The sequence below is a fragment of the Vicugna pacos genome, chromosome 23 (genome assembly GCF_048564905.1).
Source record: "Vicugna pacos chromosome 23, VicPac4, whole genome shotgun sequence".
Taxonomy (NCBI): Eukaryota; Metazoa; Chordata; class Mammalia; order Artiodactyla; family Camelidae; genus Vicugna; species Vicugna pacos.
This window is the reverse complement of record NC_133009.1, coordinates 4273989-4296444: the sequence shown is the minus strand read 5'-3', so window position 1 is coordinate 4296444 and position 22456 is coordinate 4273989. Positions and strand designations below refer to the sequence as shown.

At 40.9% G+C, this 22456-nt stretch overlaps 1 protein-coding gene across 1 annotated transcript; it reads left to right on the top strand.

Annotated features, from left to right (window-relative positions):
* Positions 1 to 10993: 10993 nt before the first annotated feature.
* On the top strand, positions 10994 to 13702 carry IL20 (interleukin 20). The gene is made up of 5 exons (XM_006215517.3): positions 10994 to 11189; positions 11484 to 11549; positions 11660 to 11812; positions 12492 to 12566; positions 13625 to 13702. Exons 1-5 carry the CDS (start codon positions 11031 to 11033, stop codon positions 13700 to 13702), a joined length of 531 nt encoding a protein of 176 aa, XP_006215579.3. The 5' UTR covers positions 10994 to 11030.
* Positions 13703 to 22456: the final 8754 nt, after the last annotated feature.

Here is a 22456-nt window from a genome sequence, read left to right as displayed (position 1 = left end):
CCAGAAAGAGAAAGAAAAATACCACACAACACCACTCATCTGTAGAATCTTAAAAAAATAAAAACTCTATGAGCTCATCTACAAAACAGAAACAAACTTGCAGACATAGTAAACAATCTTATGGTTATTGGGGAAAGGAGGTGGGAAGGGATAATTTGGGAGTTTGAGGTTTACAAATGTCAGCCACTATATACAAAAATAGATTTTTAAAAAAGTTTCTTTTGTATGGCACAGGGAACTATGTTCAACATCTTGTAATAACTTTTAATGAAAAAAATATGAAAATGAATATATGTGTGTATATGCATGACTAGGACATTGTGCTGTACACCAGAAATTGACACATTGCATTTGACTATACTTCGATAAAAAATATGGAAATGACAATGGGTATTATATAATAAATGTGATTCTTTATTAATGCATTAATTAATAAGATCTAGCAGTGGGACTACAAACTACTGATTTTTTTAACATCATATTTTATCTTATTTTTTAAAGTGGCAATTTCTATTTATTTAATTTATTTTTTTGAGGGGGAAGGTAACTAAACTTATTTATTTATTTTTTAATGAAGGTACCACTACCACTGAACCATACCCACCCCACTACTGATGTTTCTAATTAGTGATTATTATAAATACGTTGAGCTATCTGAAACAACCATAATAGGATACAAAGTATCTGTGACTTCTATCAGTGACAAAGTCACAGGCACTACTGATATTACTGTATTGTTTCCTTCCCTCATAATTAAGAAAAAATTAAGTTTTGATTAAAGGTTAATTAAATCATAAGATGTGGCTTTTTCCCATCAGCTCTCTGCTATATTAGGAGCGTCTGTTCCCCTCATCATGCTCTGAGGTCCCATGCGAGGTCCTAAGAGACCAAGCCTTTTCCACTCTGGTATTCTCGGGGCATCCAGCTCAGTGCCTGCACACGGGAGTCTCCACACTGGTTTGTGGAATTAAAAGAAAAAGAATTGAGTACATCCCTACTCTCCTAGGGGAGGAAACTTAATTCAAGTCTGCGTCTGAATTTTTGTTCCCTGACTCCATGTCCAGGAGAGGATTTTCCCAGGGGCTCCCACTTTGCAGGCAGGGGAAGGGGATAGTTAGCCAACTTTGGGGACCCAGGTACGTCAGAGGAAATCTCAGCAGAAAGGATGGGGCAGCAAGTCAGGCTGGTTAAACAGACATGATGGAAAAAGGCAGGAAAGGGAAATGACGTCACTCATTCTGTCAGCTTTGAGGACCGGGAACTGAAAATGCACTGTTTCTGAGGGCGTCAGCTGCTCCGCCCAGCCCCACCCTGCAGGGAGGTAGCAGGGGCCGCAGGTGGGGTGAAGCTCCCAGCACCGCGGGCCTGAGAATGGGAGACCAGTGAGCTGAGGCAGGAAGCCCAGATGCCAGCAACAGTGACGTCATCAAAGACAGGGAAAACCCTAAACTGCCAACTCAGGACTTGCCTTGAGAGAAAAGGAGTGGCTGGGTTTTCTTCTTGGTTTCTGCCCAAAAATGACTTGGTTAAGAAACTGAGTTTATTTCACAAGAAAAATTTCTTCTCTCTCCTCTGCCTATCTTACCTTTTCCATTACTCAGGTACTGATTATATGCCGGCCCCGAGTTTCAAAACCCTGCTTCAGAAGTTAGCTTGATGTGCTCATGAGATGCACCACCACTTCCCCACCACGGCCACATCATCCCCCATCCACTCCCTCTGAGCACTGACAATGTGCTAAGCACTGTGCTGCCCTTGAAGAGCTCATGATTAGTGCACAGCTATTACCATGTCTCTCTCCCACTATAAGACCCTTCATGACTCCCTCTTGCCTCAGGGTGAAAACAAAGAATTACAGAATCAAAAGGTGCTGCTGAAAGAGATTCATGAAATCATTTAATTTTATTTCCCCACAATTCACAGAGGAGGAAACTGAAGCCCAGAGAAGGGACTTCCCCAAGACCACACAGTGGGGTGAAGTTGAGGCTAGAGCTGGGACATAGGTTTCTAGACGCCCAGTCTAAATTCACATTCCTTGGCACAATATTCTTGTTCCTTGATGATGCAGCCCTGTTTCCAACTTGATCTGCTGCTGTGTCTCTACATGAAATCCAGCTCCTGCCAAGGCAGTTCATTCGCCCGTCTTCAAATACCTTGTGACTTTTGCTGCCCGTCATCTCTGTCCTGAATGCCCTTTGTCAGACCCGACTCCTCCTCTCTACCCTGCTCTGGAGTTCTTGTCCATTTAAATTCTTCTCGTCCCTCAAGGCTCAGCTCAAACCCTCCTGTTTGAGCCGCACCCCCACCCCAGCACGTACCTTCTTTTTTAAAAAAAATTTCTTATTGAAATATATAGTCAGTTTACAAAGTTGTGTTAATTTCTGGTGTACAGCATCCTGTTTCAGTCATACATATACATATGTATATCCCTTTTCATATTCTTCTTCATTATAGGCTATTACGAGATGTTGAATATAGTTATAGTTCCCTATGCTATACGGTGGGGCCTTGTTGTTTATCTATTTTATATATGATACTTAGTATCTGCAAATCCTGAGCTCTCAGTTTCTCTCTCCCTCTTCTTCCTCCCCCGCCTTTGGTAACCGTAAGTTTGTTTTCTATGTCTGTGAGTCTGTTTCTGTTTCATAAATAAGTTCATTTGTGTCATTTTTTTTAGATTCCACATATGAATGATATTATATCATATTTTTCCTTCCTTTTCTTGCTTACTTCACTTAGTATGATGATCTCTAGGTCCATCCGTATTACTGCAAATGGCATTATTTTATTCTTTTTTATGGCTGAGTAGTATTCCATTGTAGATCACAACTTCTTTATCCAGTCATCTGTCGATGGACATTCAGGTTGTTTCCATGTTTTGGCTTTTGTAAATAGTGCTGGTATGAACACTGGGGTGCATGTATCTTTTCAAATTAGAGTTTCCTCCAAATATATGCCCAGGAGTGGTATTGCTGGATCACAGGGTAAGTCTGTTTTTAGTTAGCATATACCTTCTACTCATTCAGCAGTACTGATTTTCTTTGTGGTTCTGCAAACCTTATCCTCCCAAAGAGGCTATAAGCATCCAGGGGCCAGAAATCTCCCAAAGCATCGCTAATCCTCGAAGCATCCAGCACAATGTCTTGTAGATAATGGGCATTTAATAAATGTTATGGAAAGAATGGCTTTTAAAATCTATTCTATCATACACAAGGAGTGATAAAAATCTACTTTTGTGCTTAAAGGTTTGCGTAACTATGCGTATGTTTAAAATCCTTCTGGCAAATAAATGAGCCAGACAGGCAAAGTAGACTTTATCCTCCATTTTACTAATGAAATCAGTGCATGCCTGAAATATAAGGGCTGGTCTTGGGTCACCCAGGGTCTCACAAAGGTGGTGAAAAAGTATTAGAAATGAGTCTTCTGGCTCTCAGTCTTATGTGGTCTTTTGTCAACACCTTCTATGTCCTTTCCATAGATGATACATTTCTTCTGCCAGAATTACCATGGGAAAAGCTTCTCTATTGTTCTCATTTTTAAGGAATGCTACTTACTATAGAAGAATAGTTCATAGTGGGTTAAAAGTGTCATTTATTAGAAAGAATACTTGATTGATTTCAACCTCCGACTCTTTTACCAGCTGAGCGACCTTGGGCAAGTTACTTAACCTCTTCTGAACCATAGTTTCCCCATTTATAGAATGAGGGAATTGGACTAGATGTACTTGAATTCACTTCTAGCTTTAACACTCTAGGAGTGATAGTCTACCATTAGATAAAAAATTCTTGCTAGTGGGATAGAATTCCTTAACCTAGAAGATTCATGAACCTTCCAGGTCCTACTGGAGAAGCTATAGTGGCAGGGGTGCCCGTGGGTCCCCCTCACAAATTAAATTAAGAAATGAATTATTGCAGGCCCCTGTCTTTGACAGAGGACCTGGGATTGTACCAGCAGGCAGGGGCCAGCTTGCAAAAGGCAGAGGCTCAAAATAAAACCCTACTTCACATTTGTCCTTACGTGACAACTTGAGGAAGTTCATGTTACAGAATGTTTGGCAATTATTTGCAATTATTTCTGGCAATTATTTGCAATACTGAATCAACATGTTCTTAGAATGATATGATTAAAATGAACACTCCAAGAAAAAGTGAATTTCATGATATTGGGAAATTTGAAAACGTTCTGATTTCAGGATTTGAGGATAAGTTGCAACAGCTCCTTGCTTGCTTCACAAACTCTGTAACTACACTCATCCTGTTTCTTGGCTATGAGACGGGTGCTCAGGCATCTGGGTATTGTCTGTGACAGGATGGACTTAGTCCAGTGATTCAGGAATCCTGGGAGGGAGGGTGGAAATTGCTAAAGTGAGAAAGATTCCTTCTGTTTCTGTAGATTCAGTGTGTTAATTTCAGAAGGTTCTCAGACAGGTGAGATAGGTGGTCTGTTCTCTTAACTGAATGAAGATCTTGTCAGGGCTCTCCCTGGTACGTAGGGCCAGAAGAAGAACTGGGAATCCTGCCCTCGGTACATTCCCACCACTTTTTTCCAAGGTCCTCTTGTCCCCAAGGACACACAATTTAATGCAAAGAGTAACATATTCCAAATTAAGAGATCTAGGTTGAAGTCCCCATTCTGCCACTGTCTCCTTTATCTTCATAGTGCTTCCCTGGGCCTTGGTACCCTCACATCAATGATGACAGTAGAAAGAAATGCTATTTTTTTAAAATGAGTTCTTTCATTTACTGGTGGGGGAAACTTGGGAGAACCATTCAACTTCTAAGCTTAAGTTTCTTCATCAGAAAATTGGGTTATAGGGCCTGCCTCAAAGAGATAATAATTTATTCAACACATATTTATAGAAAGTTTGCTATGACCTGGGCTCCATTCCATGCATTTCTACTAGAGAGGTGGATAAAACAGACAATATTTTGCCCTCAAAATGCTCATGTTCTTAGTGGGATTTTATGATAATTACATGAGAATAAGTATATATGTATATATACAATGTTATATATATATGATGATTATAATAACATACAGAGAATTTAATATGCAAGCCCAGGTATTAGGTTTAGGATACTGTATACATTATCATCATAATAATAATTATTAGGCTGAATAAATTGGGAGCTCAGGATTTGCAGATACACACTACTGTATATAAAACAGGTAAACAACAAGGACCTACTGTGCAGCACAGGGAACTGTATTCAATACCTTGTAATGGCCTATAATGAAAAGAATATGAATATGGATATATATGTGTAACTGAATCACTATTCTGTACACCAGAAATTAACACAACTTTGTAAATCAACTGTACTTCAATAAAAATTTTTTTTTAAATTATTAGGGTGAACTGCAAGACAAGCCAGTATCAGACCAGTCTCAACCTAGCAATATTTTTATTACCCTTAGTTCCTCCCCTCCCTAGCCCACACATTTAATTCATCTCCAAGTATTTAAACAATGTATTTAAATCCTCTCAAGTCCGCCTACATCTCTGTCTCTGCTGCTACGAATTCAGGCCACAGTTAACTCTCTCTGGGACGACTACAATGGCTGGATTTCCCGTCTCCAGTCTCACCTCCCTCAAGTCAGTTTTCTAGGGTGTCTCGCTAATCACATTGCTCTGTGCTGAAGGCCTTCGTAACTCCTTGTTTTTGGATAAAGTCTCAGCTCCTTAACATGACTCATATTACTTCTGACCTCCAGCCAGCTTGTCTTTCGCTCTCCTGTCCCCATCCTCTTATCTCACTTTACTTTGGGGACATTTGGTAATTACTGATGGGTTTGTATGTCTCCATTTTTAGGTTCAGCTAAGCCTGAGATCCTGTGGTTTTATGATATAACACAAGGAAGGAACAATTCTGAATCAACATACTCATTCAACAGTCATCAGGTATTTACCTGCCGAGAGCCATCGAGTGTTGGGACCATAAAGCTGAACAAAGCGCTCTCAGGCTAGTGGGAGATTCAGATATGGAACCCAAAACTGCAGTTCACTGTGATAAGTACAGAAGACATACACAAAGTAAAGGGGGCAATGGTGAAAGGGAGGCATCAATTCTGCCTTGGTAGATGGGGGTGTAGAGAGAGCCAGAAGTTAGGGTGAGAAGTTTTTTAATAGCAGATAAACTGAATCGTGTCTTTGCAGGGTGGAATGGGATCTATTCAGTGGATTTGAAAAAACAAAGTATTTTGCTATGGGAAAAGGAGAGACTTCATTATTAAAGTGAAATTGGGATTGTCCATGAACAACTAAGTTTGCTTAATTGTTACGGTTAACTTAGGACCAAACAATCTCGGTGAATGGAAGGGAATTGACTGGCAGTGTAACAGCTTATATCTCCTGAAAGTCTTGATTTCAAATATTCTTGTCAGACCATGTTTCTCAATTTTACTTTAATCACAGTTAAGGATGATCATGGAAAATTGTTTTCTTAACACGGAGGATGGAAAAAGAGGCGTGAGCCCAAGAGATATTCAGGTTAGATATTCACACATGCTTTCCAATATTTATCAAACATGACAATGAAAAGTTATGGTCTTCGTTTTCAAGGAACTTTAGGAAGACATTTAAAGACACTAAAAAGAATGTTCTGATCAAAGGAAGAGTGAAGCATCACAGGAACACTGAATGTCAGAACTGGAAAAGGTCTTACTCATTACCTGTTCTATAGCTCCCACTTTGCAGCCATGCAAATTAAAATCCAGAAAGATGAAATAATGTGCCAAAGTCATCCTGTAAACTAGGGAAGCCCTAGACTCAAATACAGGACTGCAGAGTCTTCGTAATTGGGTAGGAAAAAAGTTTCAAAGGAATATAGTATAATCCCTACTATCTTGATAGTTTTCAAAGCATTGTCTAAGGTTAATCTCAGTTGCCTTAATTTAGTCTTACCTCTAGGTGCGGTCCTACCTGATGGATTAGTCCCTGTCTAAGAATATCTTCCAAAGACACCTGCACCCTAATGTTCATAGCAGCACTATTTACAATAGCCAAGGCAAGGAAACAGACTAAATGTCCACCAACAGATGACTAGATAAAGAAGATGTGGTATATTTATATGGTGGAGTACTATTCAGCTGTAAAAACGACAACTTAACACCATTTGCACCATTTGCAGGGACACATGGATGTCCCTGGAAAATGTCATTCTAAGTGAAGTAAATCAGAGAGAGAAAGAAAAACACCATATGAGGTCGCTCATATGTGGAATCTAAAAAAAAAAAAAAGAACATAAATACAAAACAGAAATAGACTTATAGACATAGAATACAAACTTGTGGTTGCCAAGGGGGTGGGGAGTGGGAAGGGATAGGCTGGGAGTTCAAAATTTGTAGATACTGACAGGCAAATGTAGAATAGATAAACAAGATTATACTGTATAGCACGGGGAAATACATATAAGATCTTGTGGTAGCTCACAGTGAAAAAAAATGTGACAATCAATGTATGTATGTTTATGTATAACTGAAAAATTGTGCTCTACACTGGAATTTGACACAGCATTGTAAAATGACAATAACTCAATAAAAAAATGTTAAAAAAAAGAATATCTTCCAGTGCCATTAGGGAGAAAAGGCTAAGACTCATGAAACAGAGGACAACATTAGACTCCCTTGTGTGTCAAAGAAAAATCTGCTATTGGAAGTCAGAGAAGGGAGGGATTGCTTTGGACTAGAGTAGTGTAGGAATAAAGAATTGGGGTCCACTCTTTAATGATGAATGGAGAGGAAGTAGGGTAGCGTTGTTGGAGAGAAATGTTGGGAATAGCAAAAGCAAAGGAGAAACAGCAAGAGTGAGCACACAGTGTCCGGGGCTGGGGAGACACCTGGTTAGGAGAACTGGGTTTAGAGGAAGGGGCAAAAGCATCTCCTGGAATTCTCTCCCTCTTCTGTAATTTAGCGATCTTTTCTGTCCTTCAGATCATGTTACTTCCCTTCTGGAAGGGAGCCAGGAAGAACGAGGTATCTTTTAACCAAGAACTATAACCGGTAGTCTCCAGAGAAGTGCTTCATAGAGGAGGAAGGTGTTGAGGTAATCCAGCCTGCAATTAAACTGCCTGAGGCTGGGAGGAAGTGCAGTGTCACCAGAGAAATTCCAAGGGAGTTTCAGCCCTCACCTGCGGGAGCTGACTTCCTTCATGTGGCATATATATATACATACATTATTGGCAGCCTCTTAGCTTGAGACACTCCTAGGAGACCAGGAGCAGCAGCCCTTCCTGAACTCAGGTAAGGAAGCTCCCTCTCTCCACGCTATTCACACAGTTCTGGGGAGCAGCCCAGTTCTCCCAGTCCTTTACCCAGCTGTCTTCAGGGCCATGTCTAAGGGAGCCCTTTCCATTAGGACAAAATACCCGAGAAGGTAGGAATTGTCAGGTTCATCTTTGTACTCCAGTACCTAGCATGATATTCAAAACAGTGGGTGCTTAATAAATGTTGATCGAATTGTTGAATTTAATATACATTTACCATACACCTACTATGTTCAAGGCAACTAATATCATTCCCTATTTAAAATGAACTGATGACTCACTCCATGCTAGGCGCATAAATCATACATCATTTTATTTAAACGTCCAAACAAATTTCTGCGGTGAGTTTAATTATCACCACTGATGGCTAAGAAAACAAAACTCAGGTGAGTTGATTTGTCTAAGGTCACAAAGATATAGGGTGATATAACTCATCCAGATTTACCTGTCACTTTTCCAGTTTTAAAACTGAAAGTCCTATTTCCTGGACCCCCCTTAGTCCTGGGAGAACTGGGATGACCTACACTGATGGGGACTTGTAGAGCCTCGTTCTCTCGTCTTCAAACCCAGAGGTCTTGCTGATACTTTGGGGTTTGGTTTGTTTATTCTCTTTCCCTCCATTTGGCAGCATCGCAGGTGGACATGAAGGTAAAGTACACCTAACATATTGCCTGGTGGGAAAAATTTAGTAGGTGTTGTGCCAAGCCGTATTGGAGCCTAAGGCGCAAGGGAGCGACGTACACCCCTATTTATATGTGTTGATTATATTATGTGGGTTATTTTTTCCAAAACATTAAAGTAGTTGAAAATTATTGAAAAATTGAAAAGTATCTGTATTACAACTCATATTATTTTAAGCTTAAATATCTTATTTATTTATTTATTTTATTGAAGTATAATCAGTTTACAATGTTGTATCAATTTCCAGTATAGAGCACAATTTTTCAGTCATACATGAATATACGTATATTCATTTTCACATTCTTTTTCACCGTGAGCTACCACAGGATCTTGTACATATTTCCCTGTGCTATACAGTATAAACTTGTTTATCTATTCTATATGTACCTGTCAGTATCCACAAATTTCGAACTCCCAGTCTGTCCCTTCCCACCCCCCTCCCACCTGGCGACCACAAGTTTGTATTCTATGGCTATGAGTCTGTTTCTGTTTTATATTAGATATGTTATTTATGTCTCAGACAGAATTTATCATCATTTTGCTTTCCTATTTTTAAGGGAAGAAAACTCCTAATTTTTTATCATATATTTCTGGGAAAAATTAATCACTAAAGATACATAAAAACATAGATATGGATAAAGATACACAGACAGATAAGCACAGATATAGGTGGATAGACAGACAGACAGAGAGATAGGAGCCCTCATTTTCCCTTTGATCTTGGCTCAGCATGGCATTTTCAGATTCTGTCTTTAAATGATGGCCACTTTGTTCGTCATGGATTTTCCCATTAATTTTGATATCACATTAAAATATTATTTAACTTGATTACTGAGACTTTTTCCCCTTAAATATTTATTTATTCATTTTTTAAATTTTTTTTACTGACACATAGTCAGTTTACAATGTGTCAATTTCTGATGTACAGCATAATATTTCACTTATACACATACATACATATATTCATTTTCATATTCTTTTTCATTATAGGTTACTGCAAGGTATTGAATATAGTTCCCTGTGCTCTACAGTAGAAACTTGTTTTTTCCTCCTTAAATTTTGTGCCTAAAGAGAGTGCTTCACTCCCCTCACCCTAATCCCAGCCCATCATTACTTTTATCTTAAAACTCAGCAGACACTATAAAGTGCCCTCTTACGGAGCAAGCCTCACCCAAGAAGAAATGGGTTCCCTCCCACCTTTCTCCTCTTTCTTTTAGGATCACTTACTTGATGGCCTGAGTGACAGGTGTAGGAAACAGCTTACTCATGGATTCATGCCAGGTGTACCTGACTACAGTCCTCCTGCAGAGGGCGCTGAGGAGTCCACACACCTCAGGAGGGAGGAGAAGTGCTAGGTGGAAATAGGCTGATTGCCCATCAGAACTTGCCTTTCCCTGGCAATAGGGTGCTATGATATCACTGACTTTCTATTTGCCTTTGGGGCTGAAATAAATCTGTTATCCTCAAATAACTGATCTGATGTCAGATAAATGCCAAATAGAGCTAAGCTCTTCTGCCCTGGGGGTGGCCATAAAATCCAGACAGTTTCCTCCAAGTGTTTTTGCTGGCTCAGCAACAACTTCTATGAGGTTGCTTTCCCTCAGTTCCCCTGTGGGTCTGCGGGGACCAGAAGGGTGAGCTCCACAGGCATTCTGGAGGGGAAGACTATATACGTCAATTCGCCAAAACAAGTTTTGACATTTCCCCTGAAATGTCATCCTCTGTCTACTCATGGCAAGTGCCTACTGCTCCAGGCCTTACTTGTTGGGCAATGATGATGGGGCTAGGATGGGGACAGGATAAAGCAGCCAGGACCTGCAGCACCAACTCATACTCAGAACCCTGAACGAGCACTCGAAGGCTTCTTTTCCAGGAGGTGCAGCAGTTTTTCTTAGTAAGTTAGATGAATAGGCCAGACCATTCAAAGTCAGAAAAAGCAATTAAGTTTCACCAGGGACGCTGAGGGTGGGGAGGCATGTCCCCAGTGACTGGATTGGCTTCTTAAGGCATGAGATGGAGAAATCAGTAAGTCACGCTCTTTCCTTTGAATTCCTAGCTCTTGTGGTCTCCAGATTCTGGCACAAGATGAGAGGCTCTGGTCTTCCCCTCTGCCTTCTCTCTGCTGTGTTTTATCTCTCCTGGACACCTTCTGCTGGTCTAAAGACACTCCATTTGGGAAGCTGTGTGATCACCACAAACCTTCAGGGAATTCGAAGTGGATTTGCGGAGATACAGAGCAGTGTGGTATGTAAGGGAGGCACCCCACCCTTCTCTTGGTGACCATGTCACCTCTCCCCTTCTCTGTTTGTCTTTCTTGGTCTGCCAGCAGTATGATCACAAAAAAGACAAGCTGGGGACCCCTTATTAGGAGGATGCATTCCCAGGAAGTATCTGTAGTTCATAACTTAAAGGTGTTTTGGAGAGGGACATTGCCCATGGGACCATGTCAGGGAGGGGATGAGCGGTCTTAAAGTCTAAGACCTTGGCAGCAGTCACTGACCTGGACTTTCTTGACTTGCCTTGCCTCCTTCTGTTTAGCAAACCAAAGATGAAATCCTTGACATCAGAATCTTGAAGAAGACTCACTCTTTGCAAGACACAACGGTATGTGCTTGGTCTGTATGAGTTCTTGGAGGAAATAAGAATTGGGGGCATCTCCATCACCCTTGTCCCTGGGCACTCTTCCCCCACCAACATACTCGTCTGCTTTGTAGCCTGCATATCAGTGCTGCCTCCTCCGCCACATACTGAGACTCTACCTGGACAGGGTGTTCAAAAACTACCAGACCCCTGACCACCATGTCCTCCGGAAGATCAGCAGTCTCGCCAACTCGTTTCTTGCCATCAAGAAGGACCTCCGGCTCTGTGTGAGTAAGAGTCTTGGGTAGAAGGATCCGTTTCAGCACATAGCTTTGATGACTTAGCAATCACGTTCTTTCTTACCCCCATTTAACAAATGGAAAAACTGAGTCAACAGTTCTAATAACCTGTGTTGAGCCATGTAACTAGGTAATAAGAACTCGGTTATACTGACTTTTGGATATATGCTCCATGCAAAATGTCTAAAGAACTCTAAAGCGCTAGCTATTTGATGTTGCTGATAATTGTCTATTATCCACGAAATTGTACTTTTTCTGTAGGTGAGTTATCCTACGGTATACTGGTGCATCCTGTGTCCAGAGAGCCAATCAGCAAACCACTAGACTCAATCTCAAGCTAGGGTCAACATAGGATCTGTCCAATTCTCTCTTCCCATGGAGGATCTCTGGGAGGGAGTCAGAGAGAGCTGGGGTGAGGAGTACAAGCCAGGTGGGATCCAGTGATCACAGACTCCTTCATTGCCACCTGTTTCTGAAAAGAAGCAAGGTGCTCCTATTTGAGCCTAAAAAGCTGGCTTCCTCTTCCAGCTGATGACGAGTTTAGCAATTCCCAGTGATGAGTCTGAAAAGACTTTTCTGTGGGTGGAAGAATCGGACTTCTTTCAATGGCAAAGGCTGAAAATCAGACTCTTTAACAAAATCTGTCATTCTTTGGTATTCTTTTCAGCATGCGCATATGTCATGCCCTTGTGGAGAGGAAGCAATGGAAAAATACAGCCAGATTCTGAGTCACTTCGAAGAGGTATATGTCATTTTGGCCTTGGTTGGGATGAATGTGTTCTTAGAACTGAGATCATAGGTGGATGGGATGGGTACTCATACTCAAAAAAATCCTATAGCCTTCAGGCTAATGGCTCTGTATGGTCATATGGACTATCTACCTTTCTGCTTTAACCCGGGGATACCCAGTCAGGCTCTAGAAGGGTGCTGTCTCCAGAAGATGCTCTGGGAATCAAGGAGGAATAGCCATGATTCCCTCAAGTCACTCCAGAGACATCTGGATCTTCCAGCTACACAAATGAGAGGCAATAGTTTTCTGCCGTTCACACACTTATACTCACCCTCAAAAACAGTCACTCACAATTTCACACATGCCCATGCCATGCTGTTTCTCACCTCAATGCATTTGCACATTTGCCAGGAAAGCCAGAGTCCACTCCTCACTCACTAATTCCTCTCATCCTCTGGGCCAGCTGAGGCATCACCTCTTGGAAGGTACTGGCTGTATCTCTCAGAGTTAGGTGTCTCCCTGCCATCCTGTGCGGACTCCACCATCTATCTACCTCACTACATTTTCATTGCCTGCTTCTGTCTGTCTCCCTCACTCGACTGTGAATTTCCCGTGGGTCGTGACTGTGCCATTCATCCCTGAATCCCCAGGCAGCCCAATGCTCAGCACGATAAACATTTGTTCCAACTGAAGTATGCACAATAGGCAACCCCTAGACACACACATCCATGCACACACACTCACACAGACACACGTCTTTATTTAAAAAAAACAGCCTAATTACTTTAATCTCTGTGATTCAAGAGGCTTGGGTTGTGGTCCCAATTCTGCTACCCACCCTGGTCTTCTTTAGTTTCCCCGTGTAGGACTAGGGTGACGGACTCAGTGATTCTCCTTCCTTTTGTGAGATCTTGAGGTTCCATAATGTCTTTCAAGCTCTTCATCTTAGAAAATAAAAAAAAGCCCTGCTTACTATCCCTAGCAGTCCTACCAGTGGAAGGAGAGGATTGCTGCTGGAGGATGTGCTGTCTCTCTATGACCTGCTCACCACTGCACCTTGTGTCTTCCAGCTTCAGCCTCAGGCAGCGGTGGTGAAGGCTCTGGGGGAGCTGGACATTCTCCTGCGATGGATAGAGGCGATTGACTAGGAGGACAGTGATGCTGCTGCTGAGAGGGCTCCGGGCCAAGACCCCCAGTCCTCAGGAGGCAGGGCCCCTAACCTCCATCCCTTCGTTACAGAATTCAGTGCTGGCCACCGTGTATATTATTTATACATTATTTGTTCCCTTATTGTGGTTATCTTTATATGTTCCTGCTCTTAATCTAGACCACAGCCTTCTAAGATTTTAGTAACATCTTTTCTACTGTTGGGTATATTTATTAGTTAATTTTTTATTTATTTTTACTATTTAACTTATTTATTTTTGTATTTGAAGAGAAGACTTTTGAAAGCAATTCATGGATTATATTTAAACCCTGACTAGAATAGGTATGAAAACAGGTTTTCATATAGTGAACAAACCCTCTAAATCTGGGGGAGTGGTGGGGCGAGGCTATACATTTTTATTAAATTAAGGACATGCTTCCTGACTGCCTAGGCTCTCTGAGATATTTAAAACTGAGCCAATGACTCTGAAGTGTGGATTGTGGAAGAAATTCTGAAGTGAAATCACAGGCTTGTTTTAAAATTACTGACCAACCCCAATCCACTCCCCAACCCTATACTTGTGTTATTTTTCAGCTGTGGAATCCTGTGTGGCCAAAAATGTAATTTTACAAATAAAGGTTTTTTTTTTTTTTTTGCACAATATCTGCTTGGAGTTTGAAAATGCTTGAGGAGCAGAAGCAATGATGGGGATGAACTTGAACCTCGTATTACCTGGGGGCCTCTTGCTCCTTTGGGGAAGGAAGATGCAAGCGGGAACCTGGGCCTCCTGTCCTCTGCCAGATGCGTTCCCAGCTCCACCTCCTCATGCACTCACAGCTCTGGTCCCACGGCTCTGCTCTCCACATACAAGGCCTGTGACCAGCTGAGGGGCATCGGCCCTGCCTGCTCCAGCCTCACTGGCATGAGCACCGTCCCCGCTGCAGGCTGTTTTCTTTCTTATTTCAAACTCTCATCCTTTTGTGTCAGAGGCCTTGATTGCAACACAAATGACAAAGGGCTGCACAAAGAGGAGGTTCTATGTTAAGGGTTAAGAACACACAGGTGCAAAGGCCCTGAGCCTTGCCTGAGTTGGGGCATGAGCCCTCTTTCGAGGCCCTCCCATTTTGGATTCTGGCCAACTCCCATGTCTAGGTTGTTCTTGGATCAAGTCTTTGTGTTTAGGACCAACTGTGAAATCAGTGTTCTCTTTCCAGGCTCTTTTCATGCCAAGCTTCCCTGGGCTCTAAGGAGCCAGAATTCTGGCCTGGGCTGCTTGCCTCCTTCCTCTCCATCTCGCTTGAGTTTAGTTTTCTCAGTTTCAGGAAGAGCAGACCGATGCTCCCACAGTGAGCTGTCCTTGCTGCTTCCAGTTTGTGCTCCCAGTCCTCACCCCCGGCCCCGATGGAGTTCAAATCACTTAGATTTCTCTTTTCACATTATTCAGTAACAACTGCCTGATAGAGAAAATTTCAAAAATACAAAGAAATATAAAGAACAAAATCAGAATCACTCATAATCTGATCACCCACAGACAACCACTCTGAAATATTTAGGTGTATTCTTTCCAGATTTTTTTTTGATTCAAATCACAATTCAACTCTTATTATCTGAGTGATCTGGGCTGTAAAACTTAACGTACTTGGAATTTAATTTCTTCCTCTGAGAAAACAAGATAATGACATCTATGTCCAGGGTGATGGAAGAGATGGTCTTCCATGTTCCTTGAAACAAGGCATTTTCTGCTTTCATGTGCCACATTATTATCACTCTTCTTCTATCAGATCTTCCCATTGCACATATCCTGGTTTCCTCTGACCAGTCTGACAAACAACTCAGCTTTGATTCTCAAGGAATAGTTGAGAAGCCAACTTCACTGAACTCGGTGTTAAGATTAGAACCAATATGTCCAAGAGACACTGGGTGGCAAAGAGGAGGCAGGTCTTCCCTGCCAAGTGTGTCTTTCAGATGGACATGTCTCAGGTTGACCCACAGACCTGAGGGTGAAACTCATCTATTTGCTTCCTAGGAAGAATTTCTAGCTCTTCTGAAAGCCTTGGCCATGGGAAGCCTTGGTTTTTTGGAACTCCACGTTCCCATGTAATCACTGACTTGTTACCTCTTTGTCTGTCTATTCCTCTCCCCTACAGGACCCATCTTCCCCTCCAAGTCATCTGTCTCACCTCTGCTTGTCCTACCATAGCACCAATAATGGGGAATCTAGCAGTGGAGTGTCAGGCCAGTATGGGGACTAAGGCAAAACTTCATGGAAGTGGGCCCCTTGAGGGACAGACTCTAAAGAATGATTTACAATCGTCACTTCCAATTCCAATTATTCAAAGGATTGTTGTCATTTACTATGTACTTGTCACATGCCAGGCACCGTCCTGGGAACTTCACATACACTATGTTATTTAATCCTTAAAACAACCCCATGAGGTAGATAGCATTATTACCAGTTTGCAAGTGAAAATGTGCTCAGAGATAGTAAGTAATTTGTGCAAGGGCAGAACCAAGAGTTGAATTTAGACACACTGATACCACAGCCCTATATGCTTCCCCTGCCTGCTGTCTTCTTTCCCAGCTGTGACATCCCGTGTTCAGAAGCACAGAGAGAAAGAATAGTGAGTTTGGGCTTCGTAGAGACATGAATGAATATTCTGACTCTGATGTTCACGACCTTGGACAAATGACGTAACCATCCTTAGTTTCTTCACCTGCAAAGTAGGGACCCTACCACTTACCACGTTGGGCTGATGCGAAGACTGAACGGGATGGTCACAGCTAACGTGTACAAGCACGTATTAAGTATCAGTGTGTTGGAAGTGTCCGTTCATTTAATTTGCACAAGAGCATGATGAAATAGGCATCATTGTCATTCCTATCTCACAGATGAGGAAACTGAAGGCTAGAAAGCCAAAGTATCTTGTTCAAGTTCACACAGCTAACAGTGGTGACGGTAAAATATGAACAGAGTAGGCAGCCTGGAGAATCACGCATTTAACCTCTTCATCTTGCTGGCTGGTTGGGTTGCCCAGTACACAGAGAGCACTTGATCAGCAGAGGTTACAGCAGGGGGTTCTGTCTAAAAAGGAAAGTGATGAGGCTTTCTGCCAAACTGTAGCACTAACTATTAATTTCCTTGTGCAACTTACCTCTATGACATCTGTATGGAACTTAATTATTTCCATGGGTTGAAACCTTGTCTCCTCTGCGAGCAGAACAAGTTCCTTTGAAGGGAACAGGATAAACACGCTAAATCTCAGGTCAACCTATTAGTTCTGGTTACTCTTAGCTCTTTGATCTTGGATAAGAATCTTAGACCACTCTGTTTCTCCAGGTCTCGGTTTCTGCTGAGAGACTGAATATATAAGTGGACTAGATCATGCATAAAAACAGAACTCTGATCCACCATCTGCAACAAAAAGCTAAGGAAACCAACCCATGATTTGCATGATCAGTCTGCTGTCTGTAAGCCAGACTTGTATAAAGTCAGACCACTGTCTCTAGGAACCTGCCCAGGAAGCCAAGACAGCCAAATGGCCAAGACTTGATTAAAAACCAAGAGCTTCCCTAAATTTGGTCCCCCAATTCCAACCTAGCATGAACCAGAAAAAAAAACAAATAATGCACCCCTAACCAATCACATAAGATGCCCTGCTTCTAGCTAGTCCACTGGCAGCTTCCCCATGCCAACAGCCTCCCATCAAGGCCTGCCTGAAGGCTTCCTTGGTTTCTCTTGAAAAGCTTTCCCACTCCTGCAGGCCTTTGAGTCTCTGCCAGAACATGTGATGGTGGCTGACTCCCTAGCTGCAAAAAGCTGTGAATAAACAGCCTCTGCCTGTCCCTGTTGGATTGGTTTTCATCTAGTCCACGTTGCATTTGTAAAATGAAAGAGTTGGAGCAGATGATTCTGAATTCTAGAAACTGAATATACTACCACTGTGTGGGGGAGTCAGATGTAGCCACTGCTGCCTTCCATTACCCGAAGGGGTTTGCATGGTTCCTGTATCACCAGCTTTGGATTCAGAATTTGAGGTGAGGACATCCAATTGGAAAGACTTAGGTGATGCCCTGGATGTCAGGGAGGCTGGACAAGCCTTCCCTCTGGTGGGAGGTGGGCTCCTTCTCAGAAGGAAGAGCATCTCTCAAATATAGGAATAAGATCCAGATACAGGGAGACTCAAAAGAACTTTTAAAATCTGCTATACTTCGCATGCTTACCATGCCTTGGAATTGCCCAGTTCCCTACTTTCCAAGATTCAGAACTTCTCCAACATAGTCCAGTGTAATTCTGTCTGCCTGTTCCTCTCCCATACGAATGGAGAGCAGGTGGACCATTCCCCTGCTGGATTCAAGTTCCTGCAGGACAGGACTGTGTCTTTTCAGTTTTTTTTTTTAAATCTGAATTCTTTTTTATTGAAGAATAGTCAGTTTACAATGTTGTGTCACTTTCTGATGTACAGCATAATATTTCAGTCATACATGAACATACATATATTCATTTTCACATTCCTTTTCATTATAGGTTACTACAAGATATTGAGTATTGTTTCCTGTGCCATATAGTATAAACTTGTTTGTTTTATACATAGTAGTTTGCAGTTGCAAATCTTGAACTCCCAATTCAGCTTTTTAGTCTACCTTATCTCAGCACAGTATAACATTACATTATTGATAAGGACTGAATTCAAAAGCAGGAAAATGGAATGCGTTTAAAATGAAAACAAAAAAACCCAAAGTTTCTTTTTCTACAAATGTGGCCCTCAGCTAATTTTTTCGTGAATTAAAGACTTCAGCCTTTGCCCTGCAGGCTGGGTCTTGCCAACAGGAGGCAGCAGAACAACTGGTGAAAGAATGAACCAGTTGGGCCACTCCCCTATTTCCCTGGACAGTTGGGAGGAGAATAAGTGACACTCTCTGGTTCAACCCAACTGTCATGGGCACAATGAGTCAGTCGCATAACGGGAAGAGGGTAGGACCCAGAGGCCCGGAGGCAGGAAGCTGTGAAGCTGTGGATTACAACCAGAGTGCTAATACCTTTCAGAGTACATCCTTTGTCTCACTGAATGTTAGAGTTCAGGGAGGATTTACAGATCACTTTTCGGGTAACTGGGCTTCAAAGAGCAAAAGGGACTTGTCAAAGTTTCCACAGTGATTTATGGTAGAGTAGATATTGAAACTCAGGTCCTTGTACTTCCAGGACTACTACATCTCAATTCAATTCAAGAAGAAATAAGTCACCCAGGTTGGAAATGAAGAAGTAAAACAGTCTTCATTCAGAGATGACATGCCAGTCTAGGTAGTTCTAGACAATGGAATTTACAAAAAGCTACTAAACTAATATAAAGTTTTATTTGCAGAATGCAAGATCAATATACAAAGATCGATTGTATTTCCATATACCAGCAACACACAATTGGAACTTGAAATTAAAAAAAAAATACTATTTACAATAGCATCAAAAGATTTTGAAATCCTTGGGGATAAATCAAAAACAAAAGATGTAAAAGATCTCTTCACTGAAAACTGCAAACCATTGCTGAGAGAATTAATTGAAAGATAATCTAAATAATAGAGAGATATACCATATTCATTGGTCAGAAGCCTCAATATTATTAAAGCTGTTGATTACTCCCTTCCCCAAAACTGATCTAAAAATTCAATGCAATTACAATAAAAATATCAGCAGCCTTGTTAAAGGTAGAAATTGACAAATTTACTTTAAAACTCTTACTAAAATTCAACAGATTCTAAAATAGACAAAATAACTTTGAAAAGAACAAAATTGGAGGATTAATATTATTTGATTTCAAGACATATAAAGCTATGACAATCAAGACAGTGTGGTACAGCTGTAAAAACAGACAAATAGATCAATGAGTCAGAATGGAAAGTCCAGAAAAAGACCCACACATCAAGGGACAATTGATTTTCAACAACAGTACAAAGTTAATCAGTGGAGAAAGAATAACATTTTCAAGAAATGGTGCTAAAATCATTGGATATTGTATAGAAAAGAATGAACTTGGATCTATACATACAAGTTATGTGTGTATGTGTGTGTGTGTGTGTGTGTATGTATGTATATATATATATATATATATATATGTTAACTCAAAATGGATTATTGATCTAAATGTACAGTCTACAACTATAAAACTTCTCAAAGAAAACCTGAGAAAAATCCTTTGTGACTCTGGATTAGCCAAAGATTTCTTAGATCCAACACCAAAAGCAGAATCCATTAAAAAAAAAAAGCAAGTTGATAAGTTGAACTTCATTAAAGTTAAACACTTCTGCTCTTTAAAAGACAAATAAGAAAATGAAGACCGCTGATAATCTGGGAGTAAGTATTTGCAGATCCTGGATATAATTTGGGGTGTGTGTCCAGAAAATAAAAAGAATACTCAAAACTCAATTATCAGAAAACAATCCAATAAAAAATGAGCAAGAGATTTGAACAGACACCAAAGAAGATAAACACATGGGAGAAAAGAAGCACGTAAGAAGACGCTCAACCTCATTTGCCTTTAAGTGATGCAAATTAAAACCACAGTGAGATACCATGTGATGCCTATTAGAATGGCTAAAAATAAAAACATTGACAATACCAGGTGCTGGTGGAAGATGTGGAGGAACTGAAACTCATATACTGCTGGTGGGAATGTGAAATCATGCAATCACTTTGAAAACAGTTTGTCAGTTTCTTAAAAAGTTAAACAAACAGCTGTCATGTGACCCAGCCATTTCAATCCTAGGTATTTAACCAAGAGGAAAAAAACATACGTTCATGCAAAGCCTTGTACATGAATGCTCATGGGAGCTTTATTTTTAATAGCCCCGCCTTTGAAACAACCTACATGTCTACCAACAAATGAATGGTTAAATTGTGATGAATATGTTCATTATTTTGATGGCGGTGATGGTTTTCCAGATGCATAAATATGCCAAAGCTTATCAAATTGCACGTTTTAAATATGTGCAGTTTCTTGCATGCCAATTACATACCAGTAAAACTCTTTTAACATAATTCAATTCAAGGTAATTTCTCTTTCTAGGCATTGTGGAGGTTGGAGGCGTATAAAGAGAGTGAGGCTGATAGGAAAAGTCATTGCCAGCAATACAAACTCAATGTGATTAAGGAAAGATATCCATGTGGAGAGGCGAGGGAAGGCTTTCTGAAGGAGAGATCCTTGGATTAGACCTTGAAGGATGAGCAAGGATTTCAGTGAGTGGCATAAAAAGACAAAGGACCTTGAAGTCCTCATACCCCAGGGAAGTGGTTCCATCTTGGGCTAATATCAATATTCCCCATCAGACCTATAGCATATGGCAATCCAAAGCACGTTTATTTAAAAGGCTCAATATTGCTAATTATCAGAGAAATGCAAATCAAAACTACAATGAGGTATCACCTCACACCAGTCAGAATGGCCATCATTAAAAAGCCCACAAATGACAAATGCTGTGGAGAAAAGAGAACCATCCTACATTGTTGATGGGAATGTAGTTTGGTGCAGCCATTATGGAGAACAGTATAAAGATTCCTTAAAAAACTAAAAATAGACTTACCCTACGATCCAACAATCCCGCTCCTGGGCATATATCTGGAGGAAGATGCTTGCACCCCAGTGTTCACAGCAGCACTATTGACAATAGCCGAGACATGGAAATAACTTAAATGTCCATCTACAGATGACTGGATAAAGAAGTTGTGGTGTATGTACACAATGGAATACTACTCAGCCACAAAAATAATAAAATAATACCATTTGCAGCAACATGGATGAAACTGGAGATCGTCATTCTAAGTAAGGTAAGCCAGAAAGAGAAAGAAAAATACCATATGCGATCGCTTATATGTGGAATGTGAAAAAATGACACAAATGGACTTATTTACAAAACAGAACAAACTCACAGACATAGAAAACAAACCTTTTGGTTACCAGGGGGGAATGGTGGTGGGAAGGGACAAATTGAGAGTTCGAGATATGCAGATACTAACTACTATATACAACACAGATAAACAGCAAAGAGCTACCATATAGCACAGGGAACAATATTCGATATCTTGTAGTAACCTATAAGGAAAAATAATATGAAAAGGAATATATGTATGTATATGTATAACTGAATCACTGTGCTGTACACCAGAAATTGACACAACATTGTAAACTGACTATAGTTTGATAAAAAAATGGAAAGAAATGATACATACAACCCAGCAAGATTTAAGGACAGTGGATGAAAACACTTGTAACACAGATAATAAAATAAAGTTGAGCCAAGATTGTTCCACAAAGGACATGTCATAATGTTCTGAATCATAACTTGCTAGAAAGATCAAAATTTAGCTCCAAACTTTATCAAAGCTGGAACAAAGGAGGAAACATGATTATTACAAAACTCACTAAGCACTTTGGGTTCTCTCATTCAGTCCTCCCAGGCCCTGCCCAGCAGATGTGCAGCGGTTTTTCTGAAGCTGTTGGGGAGCTGGTGAGTATGTGGAACTATCTTCCTCTTGGTCTGTTCTGCGTAAAGGAGGAAAAACCTGTTGGCTTTTAGAGGAGACTTCTCACTGAGGAGAATTCAAAAAAAGTTGGAAAAATCAGGAAATACAAAAACAAACAAACAAAAAAACTGTTTGATCGTTTTGGAGACATAACAAGACAGGCATAATTCCAGGGCTAAGATTTGCAAGAGGGAAATCCAGAACAGTGAGCCGAGCTGAGTCCTCACTGGGGACTGCTTTTCC

Coding starts and splice junctions, on each gene's coding strand:
- IL20 (XM_006215517.3), top strand. CDS start 11,031: ATGAGAGGCTCTGGTCTTCCCCTCTGCCTTCTCTCTGCTGTGTTTTAT. Junction 11,550..11,659: donor ACTCTTTGCAAGACACAACG/GTATGTGCTTGG, acceptor TCTGCTTTGTAG/CCTGCATATCAGTGCTGCCT. Junction 12,567..13,624: donor TTCTGAGTCACTTCGAAGAG/GTATATGTCATT, acceptor TGTGTCTTCCAG/CTTCAGCCTCAGGCAGCGGT.